The following is a 20,950-nucleotide window of genomic DNA, read 5'->3' as shown; positions in this document are numbered from 1 at the left end:
TGTGGTTGAATTCCAATTTCAAAGCGTTGTGGTCTGAGAATATGCAGGGAATAATTTCAGTCTTTTGGTATCGGTTGAGAACTGTTTTGTGTCCCAGAACATAGTGCATTCTTAAGAGGGTTCCATGGGCATTAGAATAGAATGAGTATTCTTTGGTTCTGGGGTGTAGTGTTCTATATATATCTATGAGGTCCAACTCGTCGAGTATGGCATTCAAAGCCTTTGTTCCTTTACTGAGTTTTTGCCAGGGTGTTCTGTCTATTTCTGATAGTGGGGTGTTGAGGTCCCCTACTATTAACATATTTTTATCTATATGTCTTTTTATTCTGTTTAAGAGTTGGCTTGTGTATCTTGCTGCTCCCTTGTTGGGGGCATAGATATTTATAATTGTCATATCCACTTGTTGGATACATCCTTTAAGAATAATATAGTGCCCTTCTGTGTCTCTCACTATAGTCTTTAGTTTAAAATCCAATCTATCTGATATAAGAATTGCTACCCCAGCTTTCTTTTGAGGTCCATTTCCGTGAAAGACGGTATTCCATCCCTTTACTTTCAGTCTGAATGTATCTTTGGGTTCAAATGAGTCTCTTGTAGACAGCAAATGGATGGTTCATGTCTTTATATCCAATCTACAACCCTGTGGCTTATTATGGGAGCATTTAGGCCATTTACATTGAGACTGAATATTGAGAGATATGATTTTAATGATGCCATGTTTCCAGGAAAGTCTTTGTTTCTATAGATTGTGACTTTCTGTTCTGTATCACTTTTGGGGCCTTTTTACCTTTATAGAACCCCCCCTTAATACCTCCTGTAGGTCTGGTTTCATGGTTATGAAATTGGTCAAAGACTGGCGATGCTAGAAGGTCTTTATTTCTCCATCAATTCTGAATGACAGCCTTGCTGGATAAAGGATCCTTGGCTGCATGTTTTTCTCTGAAAGAGCTTTAAAAATGCCCCCCCCCCAACCCTTTCTCTCATTCCAGGTCTGTGTAGACAGGTCTGACGTAATTCTGATACCTTTGCCTTGGTACGTGAGAGATGTCTTTGCCCTGGCCACTTTCAATACTGTATCCTTGGATCTAATATTTGCGAATTGCACTATACATGACGTGGCATAGGTTTGTCATGGTTGTGCTTCGGAGGGGTCCTCTCTGCTTCTTCGCCACTAATGTTTGTTTCCCTTGCTAGATTAGGGAAGTTTTTAGCTACAATTTGTTCAAATATCTCTTCTAGACCTCTGTTTTACTAAAACCCCTCAAGGATACCGATGATTCTGACATTGGATTGTTTCAGTGAGTCAGTTATCACCCATAACTTACATTCGTGGGCCTGGATTTTTTTAAGTCCAGATTCTATTTTCGTTTTTTCTTCTACTAACCCATCCTCCAATTCGCTAATACGTTCTTCTGCCTCAGTGACCCTGGCCATCAGAGCCTCTAGTTTTGACTGCATTTGGCTCATTGAATTTTTAATTTCTGCCAGATTCGCTCTCATTTCCACCCTTAGAGATTCTACATTCTCATTACCATTTTTGTTAATACCTTTTTCAAGTCTACACATCATCTTGACCATTGTTACTCTGAATTCCATTTCTCATAATTTGGTTATATCCATATCCATTAGTTCTGTGGCAGAAGCCACAGACTCATTGTCTTTTCTTTGCTGGGGGGGATTTCTGCTTCTCGTCATTCTGATGAGGAGAGTTTGCAGGGTTGTCCAGAGCCCAGATTATTGACCAGGACCCTGGCAGTGCGCACTGTTTTTTGTAGGGATCTTAGGGATGTGGGCTTCTTGAGTTTTCAGCCTGCCTTCTGGGGGAGGGGCCTGCCGCGCTGATACTCATGCAACCCTGTTTGGGTAGTCTCCGTGTCCCCTGCAAGGGGGCATGGGAATGGGCACACTGTGAGCCGGTATTTCCAGGCTTTTGTTCTCTGGTGGCTTTCCCTGGTGTTTTGCTGTGCCTCTTCTGAGAGTCAGAGCAGCAGTGGCCAAATCTCAGCCTCTGTCTCAGAACAGATGGATTGCGGACCGTTCTCCACTGATGTTCTGGCCACGTTAACTCTGTTTCTGTTGGTGCTGTTCAACCCTGCAGCATCCCAGGATGTGTGCCCCACACCTGGCGTACCAGCCCTCACTTCCAGGGCCGTTATGTCTCTGTCCTTTGTGTTTCTAACACCAGCAACTGCCAGCCGCCCCCGTGTGATCCCGGAGCTCCCGGTCTCAGTCTGGTTCCAGTGAGCATACTGGAGCTCCATGAAAAGTCTGATGGTGCGCGCTCCCCACTCACAGTCCCAGTCTGTTCTCTCGTGGTTGCCGGTCCTTGAGTCTGCCCGCTCCCCTGGCGCCCGAATGCGGTGGCTCCATCCTCCTTCTCTTTATCTTCCGATATCTGTGCACGGCTTCACAGGTCCCCGCTTCATACCTCAATACTCAGCGCTGGAGATGTTCGTTTGTAGAGATCCAGATGTATCTTCCTGCGTCTCAGGCTGATTCCATGGATGTTCAGCCTGGTCTGGTACCTATCCAACTCTACTAGGGACTGGCAAAAAAAGGGGTCCCCTACTCCTCCGCCATCTTCCTATCTCAGCCAAAACAAGACTTTTTGAACTAAAACAGTTCCTCACATCGATAAGGACCTCGAGCTCACAGACAATATATCTGTTTTTGTGCCTACTTGGCTTCCTCTTAATTTCTAAGGAGCTGAAAAGAATGGAGAGCAGCCTCAAAAAAAAAAAAAAAAAGAGCAATAGCAACTTCAGTGTCCATTAATCTGAGAGGATCCTGAAGAAGTGGCCTGCAGGGCTGGTTTTCATCTTGTCTAAAGATTGCCCCTGGTGGTCCCAGGTTGTAATGTCTGAAAGGTTTTTCTTATCTTGTACTCTGTCTTGCTGGTCATTCCAACTACTTGCATATTGAGTCTTATTATTCGTGTATAGAAATGAATTGATTTCTTTTTTTGGGGGGGGTTAATTTTTTATTTATTTATTTATTTTATAATGATTTTTTATTATATTATGTTAGTCACCATACAGTACATCCCCGGTTTTCGATGTAAGGCTCGATGATTCATTAGTTGTGTATAACACCCAGTGCACCATGCAATATGTGCCCTCCTTACTACCCATCACCGGCCTATCCCATTCCCCCACCCTCCTCCCCTCTGTAGCCCTCAGTTTGTTTCTCATAGTCCATAGTCTCTCATGTTTCATTCCCCCTTCTGATTATCCCCCTTTCTTTATCCCTTTTTTCCCCTACCGATCATCCTATTTCTTATGTTCCATAGATGAAAGAAATCATATGATATTTGTCTTTCTCTGCTTGACTTATTTCACTTAGCATTATCTCCTCCAGTGCCATCCATGTTGCAGCAAATGTTGAGAATTCATACTTTCTGATTGCTGAGTAATATTCCATTGTATATATGGACCACAACTTCTTAATCCAGTCATCTTCAACAAGTGCCTTCTTTAATACAAATCATCCATCTGGCCCATCCACTACCCACAACCCTCAATCAACCCTAGTTTGTTCTCTATTGGTAAGAGTCACTTATGGCTTGTTTCCCTCTCTCTTTTTCTTCTTCTTCCATGTCCCACATGTTCATCTGTTTTCTTTATTAAATTCCACATATGAGTGAGACCATAAGGTATTTGTCTTTCTCTGACTTATTTCATGTGCCGTAATATACTCTAGTTCTATCTACATCATTGCAAACGGCAAGATTTCATTCTTTTTGATGGCTAATATTCCATTGTGTATATATATATACCACCTCTTCTTTGATGGACATTTGGGCCCTCTCCATAGTTTGGCTATCATTGATAATGTTGCTATAAACATCAGGGTGCATGTACCCCCTTTGAATCTGTATTTTTGTATCTTTTTGGTAAATACCTAACAGTGCAATTGCTGGATTGTAGGGAGTTCTATTTTCAACTTTCTGAGGAACTTTTTGAGGAACCTCCAGTTTTCATTCCCACCAACAGTGCAAGAGGGTTCCCCTTTCTTCATATCCTCACCAACACTTGTTCTTTCTTTGTTGTTGATTTTAGCCATTCTGATGTGAGGTGGAATCTCACTGTAGTTTTGATTTTTATTTCCCTGATGATGAGTGATGTTGAGCATTTTTTTCATGTGTCTGTTAGCCATTTGTATGTCTTCTTTGGAGAAGTGTCTATTCATGTCTTCCACATATTTATTAACTGGATTATTTATTTTGGAGGATGTTGAGTTTGATAAATTCTTTATGGATTATGACACCTACCCTGTCTCTATGTCATTTGCAAATATCTTCTCCCATTCCATGGGCTGCCTTTTAGTTTTATTGCTATTTTTCTTCACTGTGCAGAAGATTTTTATTTTTATGAAGTCCCAATAGTTCATTTTTGCTTTTGTTTCCCTTGCCTCTGGTGACGAGTCTAGTAAGAAGTTGCTGCAGCCAAGGTCAAAGAAGTTGCTGCCTGTGTTCCCCTCTAGGATTTTGATGGTTTACTGTCTCACATTTAAGTCTTTGAATTTATTTATTTTGAATTGATTTTGGTCTAAGAAAGTGGTCAAGTTTCATTTGTGCATGTGGCTGTCCAGTTTTCCCAACACCACTTGTTGAAGGGACTGTCTTTTTTTCCATTGGATATTCTTTCTTGCTCTATTGAAGATTAGTTGACCATATAGTTGTGGATCCATTTCTGGGTTCTCTATTCTGTTTCATTGATCTATGAGTCTGTTTTTTTGTCAGTAACATACTGTCTTCATGACTACAGCTTTGTAATGTTAAATGTTGATATTTTTAAGGTAAAATTTTCCTCAGTGTAATGTGTGAGTATTGGGGAAATATGGTAATTGATAATTGATAAATTGGATGATACAGACATTTACAATTTTATTGTCTCTAATATATGTTTTAAAATTTTTTATGATAAAAATTTCAGTACATGAAGTAATACTGCAGACCATTTTTACTCCTTATACTAAATGGTGAAAAATTGATCACCATGTTTGGGCACAAGCTTTCTCTCCAAGGAAATATTAAATATATTTTTCAGATTTTTTTCTACTTCTTCCTCATTCAGTATCTTAAACTCTATCAAATCCATATTGCCCTTAAAATTGAATTTCCTATAGGTAAGGGTGCAGCCCACTAAACAGTGAACCCCTTCAGAGGTCTGCAAGGAACAGAATGACTTGCTTGTAAACACAGATGTTGGAGATATCTGAAGGTATGTATTCACAGACTCAAAATCTTCAATTGTTCGAGGTTCAAGAGTGAAGGAGTATATTTGTCGGTATTTGTTCTTTTCCAGGAGATCAGAATTAAGAAATTCTTGGTTTGGAATGTACTGCTCTCTTCTGATTTGGTCCAAGTACCAGATTCCTTTGTCTTCTGTCAAGTGGAAGATGCAAGGCACCTGTGGTTGATCCTTCCCAGAAATTAACTCCAGAGGCTGCCACATTTGGTAAGAACGTCCAAACCCAGCATCCACTATGTAATTCCTGCCATCAGTAGTCACCTTTAGAAGAAGGTGGATCATAGCATTGCTATATTTGTTGGCTGGAGTACTGTAAACATACCCTCCCAACATTGTGGTCTCAAAACCGATTGTGGTCAGAGCCCAGTACAGAAGATGATTGACCTGGAGACACCACCCACCACGGTTCTTTCTCACAATTTGATCAAAAATCACTTCCAAGCCCAATTCCATGGCTTCCCCACAATGGATGTTAAGGTTCTCAAAGGGAATGGCTCTGATCTGGTGCTGAAGAATGTCAGTTAATGTTTCCAAGTCCAATTTCTTCCTAGAGTTCCTATATCCAATTCTTTCAAAATATGCTTCAATGTCCATGATCCCCTAAGGGAAATAAAACAAAATAGAAATCAATATATTACTCTTGGGGGGAAAGATGGAAGAGAAGTAGGGGACCCTATATCAACCAGTCCCTTGAATTGAGCTGGATATCTACCAGACCATTTTGAACACCCATAAAATCAGTCTGAGATGTAAGAAGATGTATCTGGATCTCTACAAACAGAACTTCCCTGGTAGTTGGTCTCGAGGTGGGGAGCTAAGAGTCTGCAGGCAGATATCAGAAGATAAACAGAAGAGGAAGGGAGCATCCATGAATTTGCACCAGGAAGGCAAAGACCTCCTGTTCTGGGGACAGGGCACAAACTTGCAGACTGGTAGCAGCGGGAAAGGTCTTTAGAACACTGTCCCCCAGACTGAAAAATGGAGCTAGGGAGCATGGTTGCGAACTGCGGGGGGGGGGGGGGGGCTGGTGGTTTTAGAAGCACAAAGGGTGGAGATGTTCCTGGCCCTGGGACCAAGGACTGGGAGAGCAGCCATGGAGTGCACAACCCAGGACACTGGATTTTTAGCACAATAGACAGAAACGGAGTCAGTGTGGCCCAGAGAGCTCAGTGAAGAGCAGACTGTGGCCTCTGTGTTCTGAGATGGAGTTTGGATACGGCCAATTCTGCTCTGATTCTCAGAAGAGACATGGAAAGCCACCAGGGAAAGCCACCAGAGAACAAAAGCCACAAAAAAACAGTTCCCACTGAGCCCATACCCCCCCCCAATGGGGTCAGGGGCATTCTGCCCAAATAGGGTTGCCTGAGTATCATCACAGCAGGAACCACCCCCAGAAGGCAGGCTGGAAGACCAAGAAGCCCACATTCCTGAAGTCCCTTAAAAATAGGTGCATTTGCTTGGGTCCTGGTTAATAATTTAGACTCTGTACATGCCCACAACCACACCTCATCAGAATGACAAGTAGGAGGAACCCCCAACAGAGGAAATAAACAGAGACCGTGGCCTCTGCCACAGAACTAACTGACATGGATATAACCGAGATGTCAGAAATGGATTTCAGAGTAGCAATTATCAAGATGATGTATAGGCTTGAGAAAAATATTAACAAAAATATAGAATCTCTAAAGGCTGAAATGAGAACAAATCTGGTGACATTTAAAAATTTATAAATGAAATGAAGTCTAAACTGGATGCTCTGACTGCCAGGGTAAATGAGGCAGAAGAATGAATTGGTGAGTTAGAGGATAAGATGATAGAAAAGAAGGAAAAAGAGGTGGCATGGGAAAAATGAATCCAATTTCAAGAAACTAAACTGAGGGAAATTACTGATTCAATGAAAGTTTCCAATGTCAGAATTATAGGGATCCCCAAAGGGGTAGAGAAAAAAAGAGGTCTAGAAGATATATTTTAGCAAATCGTAGCTGAGAACTTCCCTAATCTGGGGAACGAAACAAGCATTCTTGTCCAAGAGGCAGAGAGGACTGCTCCCAAGATCATTGAGAACAGACCGACTCCACAATATATAATAGTACAATTTGCAAATCTTAGATCCATGGAAACAATCTTGAAAGTGGTGAGGGGGGAAGATTTCTTATGCACAGGGGGAGGAACATCAGAATATCATCAAACCTGTCCACAGAGACCTGGAAAGCCAGAAAGGACTGGCAAGACATATTAAGAGCATTAAATGAGAAGAACATGCAGCCAAGGATACTATACCTAGCAAGGCTGTCATTCAGAATGGATGGAGAGAAAGGAAGCTTCCAGGACAAGCACAAACTGAAAGAATATGTGCTGACAAAGACGGCCCTGCAAGAAATATTAAGGGGGATTCTATAAAAGAAGAAAGACACCAAGAGTGATACAGAACAAAAATTTACAGAGACAATCTACAGAAACAAGGACTTAACAGACAACATGACAACATTAAAATCATATCTCTCAATAATCGCTCTCAATATGAATGACCTAAATGCTCCCATAAAATGACACAGAGTTACAGATTGGATAAGAAGACATGACCCATCCATGTGCTGTCTACAAGACTCACTTTGAACCTAAAGATACATCCAGACTAAAAGGGAAGGGATGGAGAACAATTTTTCATGCCTATGGACCTCAAAAGAAAGCTGGGGTAGCAATTCTCACATCAGACAAATTAGATATTAAGCTAAGGATTGTAGGTAGAGATATAGAAGGACACTATATTATTCTTAAAGGGTATAACCAACATGAGGATCTAACAATTATAAATATCTATGCCCCCAACAGGGGAGCAGTCAACTAAATAAGCCAACTGTTAACCAAAGTAATGAAACATATAGATAATAATACGTTAATAGTAGGGAACCTCAGCACTCCACTCTCATAAATAAACAGATCATCTAAGCAGAAAATCAACAAAGAAACAAGAGCTTTGAATGATATACTGGACCAGATGGACCTCATAGATGTATACAGAGCATTCTACCTTAAAATAACAGAATGCTCATTCTTTTCAAATGACATGGAACTTTCTCCAGAATAGACCATATACTGGGTCACAAAACAGGTCTCAACTGATACCAAAAGATTGAGATTATTCCCTGCATGTTCTCAGATGGCAATGCTTTGAAACTGGAACTCAAACACAGGAGAAAACTTGGAAGAAACTCAAACACTTGGAAGCTAAGGACCATCCTGCTTAAGAATGTTTGGGTAAACCAGGGAATTTGAGAAGAGCTTAAGCAATTTATGGAAACCAATGAGAATGAAAAAACACCAGTCCAAAACCTGTGGGATATTGCAAAGTCAGTCCTAAGGGGGAAATACATAGCCATCCAAGCCTCACTCAAAAGAATAGAAAAATCTAAAAATACAGACCCTATACTCACACCTTAAACAATTGGAGATAGAAAAGAACAGGCCTAAGCCATGCATAAAAAGAGAACTGCTTAAGATTAGAGCAGGGATCAATGAATTAGAAGCCATAAATACAGTAGAGCAGATCAACAAAACTAGAAGCTGGTTCTTCGAAAGAATTAATAAGATCGATAAACCACTGGCCAGACTTATCCAAAAGAAAAAAGAAAGGACTCAAGTTAATAAAATTATGAATGAAAGAGGAGAGATCATGACTAACACCAAGGAAATAGAAATGATCATTAGAAACTATTACCAACAACTATATGCCAATAAGTTAAGCAACCTGGAAGAAATGGATACCTTCCTGGAAATCTATAAACTATCAAGACTGAAACAGAAAGAGATTGACAACTTAAATAGGCCAATATCCAATAATGAGATTAAAGCAGTCATCAACCCCCCCCCCAAAAAAAAACAAGAGTCCAGGGCCTGATGGATTCCCCGGGGAATTCTACCATACATTCAAAGAAGAAATAATACCTATTCTCCTGAAGCTGTTTTAAAACGTAGAAACAGAAGGAAAACTTCCAAACCCATTCTATGAGGCCAGCTTTACCTTGATCCCAAAACCAGGCAAGAACCTCATCAAAATGGAGAATTACAGACAGATATCCCTGATGAATATGGATGCCAAAATTCTCAACAAGATCCTAGCTAATAGGATCCAACAGTACATTAAAAGGATTATCTATCATGACCAGGTGGGACACATCCCTGGGATGCAAAGGTGGTTCAGCATTTGGAAATCAATCAGTGTGATAGAACACATTAATAAGAGAAGAGATAAAATCATATGGTCCTCTCAATTGATGTAGAAAAAGCATTTGAATAAATACAGCATCCTTTACTGTTTAAAACCCTTCACAGTGTAGGGTACATTCTTCAATTTAATAAAAACCATCTATGAAAAGCCCACAGTGAATATCATTCTCAATGGGGAAAAGCTGAGAGCCATTCCCTTAAAATCAGGAACACAACAAGGATGCCCTCTCTCGCCATTATTGTTCAACATAGTACTAGAACTCTTAGCCTCAGCAATCAGACAACGAAAAGAAATAAAAGGTATTCAGACTGGCAAAGAGGAAGTCAAACTCTCTCTCTTCGCAGATGACATGATACTTTATGTGGAAAACCCAAAAGATTCCACCCCCAAGTTACTAGAACTAATACGGCAATTCACCAGTGTGGCAGGATACAAAATCAACTCACAGAAATCAATTGCATTTCTATACACTAACAATGTACCTGTAGAAAGAGAAATTAAGGAATTGGTTCCATTTACAATAGCACCAAAAACTGTAAGATACCTGGGAATAAACTTAACCAAAGAGGTAAAGGAGCTATACTCTTGAAACTACAGAACACTTTTGAAAAAAAATTGAAGAAGACACACAGAAAATGGAAAAACATTCCATGCTCATGGATTGGAAGAATAAACATTTTTAAAATGTCTATGCTGCCCAAGGCACTCTACACTTTCAATGCCATCCCTATTAAAATACCATTGGAATTTTTCACAGAGCTGGAACCAACAATCCTAAAATTTGGAGAGATCCAGAAAAGACCCTGAATTGCCAAAGGAATGTTGAAAAAAACAAAGCTGGGGGCAGCATGTTGCCTGATTTCAGGCTATACTACAAGCTGTGATCACCAAGACAGCATGGTACTGGCATAAAAACAGACACATAGACCAATGGAACAGAGTACAGACTTCAGAAATGGACCCTCAACTCTATGGTCAACTAATTTTTGACAAAGCAGGAAAAAACATCCAATGGAAAAATGACAGTCTCTTCAATAAACGGTACTGGGAAAATTGGACAGATGTATACAGAAGAATGAAACTCGACCATTCTCTTACACCATACACAAAGATAAACTCTAAATGGATGTAAGACCTTGATGTGAGACAAGAATCCATCAAAATCATAGAGGAGAACATAGGCCATAACCTCTTGGACATCGGCCATAGCAACCTCTTTCATGACACATCTCCAAAGGCAAGGGAAACAAAAGCAAAAATGAACTTGTGGGATTTCATCAAGGTAAAAAGCTCCTGCACAGCAAAGGAAACTGTCAACAAAACTAAGAGGCAACCCACAGAATGGGGAAGATATTTGCAAATGACCATTCAGATAAAGGGCTGGTATGCAAGACTTATAAAGAACTTCTCAAACTCAACAACTAAAAAACAAATAATCAAATCAAAAAATGGGCAGAAGATATGAACAGACACTTTTCTGATGAAGACATACAAATGGCTAACAAACACATGAAAAAATGTTCCACATCATTAACCATCAGGGAAATTCAAATCAAAACCACATTGAGATACCACCTTACACCAGTTAGAATGGCAAAAATTGACAAGGCAAGGAACAGCAAATGTTGGAGAGGATGTGGAGAAAGGGAAACCCTCTTATACTGTTGGTGGAAATGCAAGTTGGTACAGCCACTTTGGAAAACAGTGTGGAGGTCCCTCAAAAAGTTAAAAATAGAGCTACCCTGTGACCCAACAATTGTGCTAGTGGGTATTTACCCCAAAGATACAGATTTAATTAAAAGAAAGGCCTTATGCAACCCAATGTTCATAGCAGCAATGTCCACAATAGCCAAACTATGGAAGGAGCCAAGATGCCCTTCAATAGATGAATGGATAAAGAAGTTATGATTCATATATATGATGGAATATTACTCGGCCATCAGGATGTACCCAATATTTGCATCAACATGGATGGAACTGGAGGAGATTATGCTAAGTGAAATAAGTCAAGCAAAGAAAGACAATTATCATATGGTTTCACTCATTTGTGGAACATAGGAATAGCAGGGAGGACATTAGGAGAAGGAAGGGAAAAATGAAGGGGGAGGGAACAGAGGGGGAGATAAACCATAAGGGACTATGGACTCCAGAAAACAAACTGAGGGTTTTAGGGGGGGATGGCCTAGCCCGGTGATGGGTATTAAGGAGGGCATGTTTTGCACGGAGCACTGGGTGTTATACACAAACAATGACTAATGAAACACTACATAAAAAATGAATGATGTTCTGTATGGTGACTAACATATCATAATAATAAATAAATAAATAAATAAATAAATAAATAAATAAATAAATAAATAAAATACACTACTTCTGCACTGGATTTGTTTGATTAGCTTAATTATAACAAATGTATTTTAGGTATGTAAATAAATTCAGTGGTTATAAATATCTATAATCATAAATCTTTTGTTTAGTGCTTTTATTGTATAAATTACTTTTGTACATATAAACTTAGTAACCCTGTAGAAAAACTATTATCACTTCTTTCATGCTTTAAGCATGAGAAATTGGAAATCCAAAATAAGTGAGGAGTGAAACTATATAAACAGTTTACATGTGGTTTTCTTCATGACAAAAAAAAACAAGGTTCAAATTGGTATCAAAATAGGGTTTACAAATAGTTCTGAATATAAATAGGAGAATTATATAAAGGAGTCTAATGATTTCATGGTACTTTATCCACTCACTTTCCCCTTTAGATAAAATTATCCGGTCAAAGTTTCCCACTCAAAGATTACATTCATTTGTGCATTAATTTATTAATTCATTCAACATATTTTCTGAATACCTACTATGTATTTGTTCCTGCTCTGCTGCTTGCTTGCCCTCAGAAATCTTACATTTTTAGTGGGAGTTGGATGACATGGATAGCAAATTGATAAAACAATAAAACATTCAATTTCTTAGATTTTGATAAGTGTTCTGTGGAAAACTACAGCAAAGAAGTCACGTTATGCACTGAGAAAACTAATTTCGAATGAAGTGATTAAAGAAGGCATCATTGTGACCTTAAGGATGTGAAAGAATGAGCCATGTCCACATGTTTGGGATTGAGGCAGAAGAAACAAAGCAAAAAAAAAAAAAGTCTCAAAGGAGAACCTGCCTGGAGTGCTCAAAGAATATGTAGGAGCCCAGGGCGACTGAAGCAGAGTAAGTGGGAGGGAATGTGAATGGAGATGAGATAAGACAATTAACGCAGGCCTATATAATACCAGCCTTTTGGCTTGAACTCTGAAATCAGAATCATAGTGAGAAGGGCAGTGGGGGAAGGTTACAGTTTGGGCAAATTGTACCATAATCAATTTGATATTTCTGGTTATTATATGAAGAATAAGCTGTATGTATTCAGCTAAATAGACATGTGACCCAGGTAGACTAATTAAAAACATGTATGTTCTAGGACCAGTACTTTGCTGTGAATGGTATGTTAACCAAGTCAAGTCAATGAGACTCTATTGAAGGAATATTTCGGAAACCTAAGCAGATAAGTTCTGCTGCAGGGCTAAGAACTGGTAAGGTATTTTCTCAAAGCTACTGGGAGAACTTGCTGAAAAATAATATCAAGAAAAATTTATGGAGTTGAGGAATGAAAAGCAGGAGAAAAAGATGAGAAAAGATCTGAATTAAATCTTAAATTATCTCTTGACCTTCTATTAAGGTGAGCTAGCAAAAATAAATAAATAAATAAATAAATAAATAAATAAATAAATAAAAATAAAAATTCCTTATTTTGCTAAATCCCATGTAGAAAACGTTTCTGTCCCTTGCTGGAGAAAGGTCCTAATCCCATGTAGATGCTAATTGTAACAGAAGTGCATTACCACTATTACTATGACATGACCTGAAGTGACATGATACCAAAGGCCCTGTCCCATAGGATAATGATAATAAGCTATGTGTTTTTATTGTCCTCCTTATTCTCATTTCTTTTGTATTCAATTTTTCTTTTTTGATCAGCTTTTTCCATTTTGCTAGGGTTTTAACTTTCTCTATTTTTAATGTCTGCAACACTATTTTCTCTTAATCTATTAAGTTTGTGTAATCTCTTCTCATCTTATTTGCATTGATATCCTTTACCAACATGTGCACAAACTCTAAAACTACCGTTCAGATATGGAAAAGCAATTGTAATTGAGCCAGGCCATCCAAAACCCTCTCTTATTCTATATCTAGAAGCACTGTTGAGTAAGTAAGGAGGGCAGGTGATATGGAACAAAAGAAACATGGTTTAGAGATGCTTGACCTTTAAAAAAATTCATTCAACCATCTTTTCCCTTTTCAATTTAGTTAACATATAGTGTATTATTAGTTTCAGGCATAGAATTTAGTGATTCATTACTTGCATATAATACCCAGTGCTCATGACATTAAGTGCCCACCTTAATGCCCATCACCCAATTACCCCATCCCCCTACCCACCTCCCCTCCAGCAACCCTCAGTTTCTTTCCTATAGCTAAGACTCTTATGGTTTGCCTCCCTCTCTGTTTTTATCTTACTTTATTTTTCCTTCCCTTCCCCTATGCTCATCTATTTTGTTCCTTAAATTCCACATATGAGTAAAATCATATGGTATTTGTCTTTCTCTGACTGACTTATTTCACTTAGCATAATACCATCTTGTTACATCCATGTCTCTGTAAATGGCAAAATTTCATTCTTTTAGATGGCTGAGTAACTTTCATACACACACATACACACACACATCACATCTTTAGCCATTCATTGTCCATAGACATCTGGGCTCTTTCCATATTTTGGCTCTTGTGGACATTGCTGCTATAAACATTGAAGTGCACGTGCCTCTTCAAATCACTATGTTTGTATCTTTTCCTTCCATTTCCTTCTTTTGGAACAGCTTCAGAAAAATAGGTATTAATACTTCTTTGCATGTTTGGTAGAATTCCACTGGGAAGCCATCCAGCCCTGCACTGTTGTTTGTTGGGAGATTTTTCATTACTAATTCAATTTCTATGCTGGTTATGGGTCTCTTCAAAATTTCTATTTCTTCCTGTTTCAGTTTTGGTAGTTTATGTGTTTCTAGGAATGCATGTGTTTCTTCCAGATTGCCCAATTGTTGACATATAATGCTCATAATATGTTCTTATAATGTTTGTATTTCTTCAGTGTTGGTTGTGATCTCTCCTTTTTCATTCAGATTTTATTTATTTGGATCCTTTCTCTTTTCTTTTGATAAGTCTGGCTAGGGGTGTATCAATCTTTTTAATTCATTCAAAGTACCAGCTCCTACTTTTGTTGATATGGGTTACTTTTTAATTTTTAATTTTTTATTATAATAATATTTTTATTGTATTATGTTAGTCACCATACAGTACATCCCTGGTTTTGATGTAAGTTTCCATGATTCATTAGTTGTGTATAACACCCAGTATACCATGCACTACGTGCCCTCCTTACTACCCATCACCAACCTATCCCACTCCCCCACCCCCCTCTCCTCTGAGGCCCTCAGTTTGTTTCTCAGAGTCCATAGTCTCTCCTGCTTCATTCCCCCTTCTGATTACCCCCCTTTCTTTATCTCTTTCTTCTCCTACCAATCTTCCTAGTTCTTATGTTTTTATGGGTTACTTTTTTAAAAAAAAAATCTGTATCACTGATTTCTGCTCTAATCTTTATTATTTGTCTTCTCTTCCTGGATTTAGACTTTATTTGCTATTCTTTTTCCAGCTCCTTTAAGTTAAGGTGAGGTTATGTATTTGAGACTTTCTTGCTTCTTGAGAAAGTCCTGTATTGCTATATACTTCCCTCTTAGGACCACCTTTGCTCCACCCCAAAGGTTCTGAACTGTTGTGCTTCCATTTTCATTTACTCCCATGTATATTTAAAAATCTTCTTTAATTTCCTGGTTGACCCATTCATTCTTTTGTAAGATGCTCTTTAACCATGTATTTGTGGTCCTTCTAAATATTTTCTTCTGGTTTACTTCAAGTTTCATAGCTTGTGATCTGAAAATATGCATGATATGATCTCAATCTTTTTGTGCCTGGTGAAACCTAACTTGTGATCCAGTTTGTGATCTATTCTGGAGAATTTTCCTGTGAAAAGAATATGTATTCAGCTGCTTGAGATTCAAATGTTCTGAATATATTGGTTAAGTCCATCTGGTCTAGTGTATCAATAAAAGCCTTTGTTTTTTTGTTGATCTTCTGCTTAGATGATCTGTTCATTGCTCTGAGTGGGGTGTTAAAGTCCCTACTATTATTGTATTATTTATAATGAGTTTCTTTAATATGTTATTAGTTTATTCATATATTTGGCTGCTTCTATTAGTGGAATAAACACTAACAGTTGTTAGATGTTGTTGGATATACCCCTCTATTATGTATGATGTGGTGTCCTTTTGATCTCTTACTACATACAGTCTTTGGTTTAGAATCTAGTTTTTCTGATATAAGGATGGCTACTCCAGATTTCTTTTGTTGTAAATTAGCATGATATATGGTTCTCCACCCCTTCACTTTCAATCTGGAATGTATTTGGGTCTAAGATGAATCTCTTATAAGTAGCATGTCGATGGGTTCTCACTTTTTTTTAATCCATTCTGATACCCTATATCTTTCTTTTGGAGTATTTAGTCCATTAACACTCAGAGTAATTATTGAAAGATATGAATTTATGTACCATTGTATTACTTGTAAAGTTGCTGTTCCTATAGATTGTCTCTGTTCCTTTTTAGTCTTTGTTACCTTTGGCCTCTCTTTGTTCATAGGGTCTCCTTTAATATTTCTTGCAGGGCTGGTTTAGTGGTCATGAATGCCTTTAGTGTTTGCTTGTCTTGGAAACTCTTTATCTCTTCTTCTAATCTGAATGACATCCTTTCTGGATAAACTATTCTTGGCTACATATTTTTGCAACTTAGCACACTGAATATATCATTTCAGTCCTTTCTGGCCTTGCCAGGTCTCTGTGGACAGGTCTGCTGCCAGCCTTATGTTTCTACCTTTGTAGCTTAAAGGCGTCCTCTTCAAAGCTGTTTGCAGGATATTCTCTTTATATTTGCAAGTTATATGTCATGGTGTTGACCTATTTTTGTTGATTATGAGGGGAATTCTCCATGCCTCTTAAACCTAAATGTCTGTTTTCTTCCTCAGATTAGGTAAGTTCTCTGCTATAATTCATACAAATAAATCTTTTGCTCCTCTTTCCCCACTCTTCATCTTCTGGGATTCCTATAATATGGATATTAATTTGCTGTATGGAATTACTGAGTTCCCTAAGTGTACCTTTGTGATCTAATAGTTTTCTTTCCTTCTTTTCAGCTTTCTTATTTTCCATAATTTCATCTTCTATATCACTGATTTGCTCTTATGCTTCATTCATCATTTTTATGGCCTTCATTTGTGACTGCATCTTGGTAATAGCATTTTAAATTTTAGCCTGACTACATTTTAGTTATTTTATCTCTACAGTAAGGGATTTTCTAGTGTCTTCTGTACTTTTTTCAAGCTCAACCAGTAACTTTATAATCCTCATTTTAAATCTAGTTCAGATATCATACTTATATCTGTATTGATTAAATCCTTGGAAGTGAGTACTACCTCTTGTTCTTTCTTTTGGGGTATTTTTCTCAGTCACATCTTTTTGTCCTTGCAAAGAAAAGAAGAAAAAAACAAACAACAACAAAAACAACAATAACAACAAAAAACAAAACAAAACAAAAACTAGATCTTGCATGTGTTTTGATCTGCTTGTTAAAAGGCACTGGAGGAGATAATGTTAAGTGAAATAAGTCAAGCAGAGAAAGACAATTATCATATGATTTCTCTCATCTATGGAACATAAGAACTAGGAAGATCGGTAGGGGAAGAAAGGGATAAAGAAAGGGGGGGTATTCAGAAGGGGGACTGAAGCATGGGAGACTATGGACTCTGAGAAACAAACTGAGGGCTTCAGAGGGGAGGAGGGTGAGGGAATGGGATAGACTGGTGGTGGGTAGTAAGGAGGGCACATATTGCATGGTGCACTGGGTGTTATACGTAACTAATGAATCATCGAACCTTGCATCAGAAACCAGGGATGTACTGTATGGTGACTAACATAATGTAATAAAAAAACATTAAAAAAAATAAATGCTCATCTGCACAAAAAAAAGACAATGGATTCCAACATAAGAAAGAAAAACATACACATATTTATAAAAATAAAATAAAATACAATGAGAGGAAACAAAAAATTAAAAAGTATATATAAAGCATATTTAAAGAGGGCACGTGATATGAGTACTGGGTGTTATACTGAACTAATGAATCATTGAACATTATATCAAAAACTAATGATGTAGGGGGGAGCAGTTAAGATGGCGGAGGAGTAGGGGTCCCCTTTTTCAGCTGGTTCCCTGAGTCGAGCTGGATAGGTATCAGACCATCCTGAACACCCACGGAATCAGCCTGAGATGCAGGAAGATACATCTGGATCTCTACAAATGAACATCTCCAGCACTGAGTTTTGAGGTACGAAGAGGGGAGCCATGAATTCATGCACAGATATCAGAAGATAAATGGAAGGGGGAGGGAGACACTGCATTCGGGTGCCAGGAAGCGGTAGCCATCTGCACTGGGAAGCGAGCTGACTCGCGGACCGGCACCCACGAGGGAGCAGACTGAGACCATGAGCTGGGAAACGCGCTTGACCACTATGAAAACCAGAGCTCCGGAGTGCATGCAAACCACACTGAAACAGAGCTCCAGAGTGTGCAGGGGCGGCTGGCGGCTGGCGGTGTTAGAAACACAAAGGACAGAGATGTGCCAGCCCTGGAACTGAGGGCTGGAATGCCAGGTGTGGGGCTCACATCCCAGGAGGCTGTAGGGTTTAGCAGCACCAACAGAAACAGAGTTAAAATGGCCAGGAGTGCTCAGTGAAGAGCAGACTGTGATCCCTCTGTTCTGAGACAGAAGCTGGGATTTGGCCACTGATGCTCTGACTCTCAGAAGAAGCACAGCAAAAAACTAGGGAAAACCTCCAGAGAACAAAAGCCTGGAAATACCGGCTCACAGTGTGCCCATCCCCATACACCCTTGCAGGCGACAGGGAGACTCTACCCAAACAGGGTTGCCTGAGTATCAGTGCAGCAGGCCCCTCCCCCAGAAGGCAGGCTGAAAAATCAAGAAGCACACATCCCTAAAGTCCCTATAAAACAAGGGTGCACTGCTTGGGTCCTGGTCAATAATTTGGGCTCTGGACAATCCCGCAACCTCTCCTCATCAGAATGATGATGAGGAGAGGGGCGCCTGGGTGGCTCAGCGGTTAAGCGTCTGCCTTCGGCTCAGGGCGTGATCCCAGCGTTACGGGATCGAGCCCCACATCAGGCTCCTCCGCTATGAGCCTGCTTCTTCCTCTCCCACTCCCCCTGCTTGTGTTCCCTCTCTCGTTGGCTGTCTCTATCTCTGTCAAATAAATAAATAAATAAAATCTTTAAAAAAAAAAAAGAATGATGATGAGGAGAAATCCCCCCAGCAAAAAAAAGACAGTAAGTCTATTTCTTTTTAATGTTTTTTCTTTATTATATTATGTTAGACACAGTACAGTACGCCTCTGCCACAGAACTAATGGATATGGATATAAACAAACTAACAGAAATGGAGTTCAGGGTAACAATGGTCAAGATGATGTGTAGACTTGAAAAAAAATTAACGAAAATATTAATGAGAATATAGAATCTCTAAGGGTGGAAATGAGAGTGAATCTGGCAGAAATTAAAAATTCTATAAGCCAAATGCACTCAAAACTAGATGCTCTGACAGCCAGGGTAAATGAGGCAAAAGAACAAACCAGCGAATTGGAAGATGGGTCAGTAGAAGAGAAAGCTAAAACAGAAACTTGACTCAAAAAATCCAATCTCGAGATGTAGGTTACGGGAGATTACTGACTCAATGAAACGTTCCAATGTCAGAATCATTGGTATCCCCGAGGGGGTGGAGAAAAAAAGAGCTCTCGAAGGGATATTTGAACAAATTCTAGCTGAAAACTTCCATAATCTACCAAAGGAAACAAACATTAGTTTCCAAGAGGCAGAAAGGACCCCTCCCAAACTCAACCACGACAAACCTACGCCACGTCACATCATAGTGCAACTCCTTAGATCCAAGGATACAGTATTGAAAGCGGCAGGGGCAAAGACATTTCTCATATACCAAGGCAGAGGTACCAGAATTACGTCAGACCTGGAATGAGAGAAAGAGTTGGGGGGGGGCATTTTAAAGCTCTTTTGAGAGAAAAACAAGTAGCCAAGGATCCTTTATCCAGCAAGGCTGTCATTCAGAACTGATGCAGGAATAAGGACCTTCCAGAATTGCCACTCACTGACCAATTTCATAACCATGAATCCAGCCCTACAGGAGATATTAAGGGGGGTTCTATAAAAGTAAAAAGGCCCCAAGAGTGTTACAGAACAGAAAGTCACAATCTATAGAAACGAAGAATTTACAGGCAACATGGCATCATTAAAATCATATCTCTCAATAATCACTGTCAATGTGAATGGCCTAAATGTTCCCATAAATTCCACAGGGTTGTAGATTGGATATAAAGACATGACCCATCCATTTGCTGTCTACAAGAGATTCATTTTGAACCTAAAGATACATCCAGACTGAAAGTAAAGGGATGGAATACCATCTTTCACACCAATGGACCTCAAAAGAAAACTGGGGTGGCAATTCTCATAATAAACAGATTGGATTTTAAACTAAAGACTATAGTTAGAGACACAGAAGGGCACTATATTATTCTTAAAGGATATATCCAACAAGTGGATATGACAATTATAAATATCTATGCCCCCAACAGGGGAGCAGCAAGATACACAAGTCAACTCTTAACCAGAATAAAGAAACATATAGATAAAAATACATTAATCGTAGGGGACCTCAACACTCCAGTATCAGCAATAGATAGATCACCTCAGCAGAAAATCAACAAAGAAACAAGAGCTTTGAATGCCATACTAGACCAGGTGGACGTCATAGATATATATAGAACACTACACCCCAGAACCAAAGAATACTCATTCTATTGTAATGCCCATGAAACATTCTCCAGAATAGATCATGTTCTGGGTCACAAAACAGGTATAAACCGATACCAAAAGCTGAAATAATTCCATGCACAGTCACAGACCACAATGCTTTGAAATTGGAACTGAACCACAAGGAAAAATTTGGAATAAACTCAAACCCTTGGAGACTAAGAACCATCCGGCTCAAGAATGATTTGATAAACCAGGAAATCAAAAATCAATTTAAGCAATTTATGGAGACCAACGAGAATGAAAACACAATGGTCCAAAAATTATGGGACACTGCAAAGGCAGTCCTAAGGGGAAAATACACAGCTATCCAAGCCTCACTCAAAAGAATAGAAGAATCTAAAATGCAGTTTTTATATTCTCAC

General features: G+C 39.0%; 1 protein-coding gene across 1 annotated transcript in view; it reads right to left on the bottom strand.

Moving 5' to 3' along the window:
• Positions 1–441: 441 nt before the first annotated feature.
• Positions 442–20,950, bottom strand: part of LOC123780321 (arylamine N-acetyltransferase 1) — a 62,971-nt gene continuing 42,462 nt past the window's right edge. Inside the window, exon 2 of the mRNA XM_045779167.2 lies at positions 442–5,852. Coding sequence (XP_045635123.1) covers positions 4,974–5,846 — 873 coding nt within the window. The 5' untranslated portion in view covers positions 5,847–5,852 and the 3' untranslated portion in view covers positions 442–4,973. The remainder of the gene's footprint in view (positions 5,853–20,950) is intronic.

This window comes from Ursus americanus, chromosome 27 (genome assembly GCF_024610735.1).
Source record: "Ursus americanus isolate L20-20 chromosome 27, mUrsAme1.1.p, whole genome shotgun sequence".
NCBI lineage: Eukaryota > Metazoa > Chordata > Mammalia > Carnivora > Ursidae > Ursus > Ursus americanus.
Note: the sequence above shows the minus strand (reverse complement) of the source record. Positions and strands in the feature narration are given on the sequence as shown.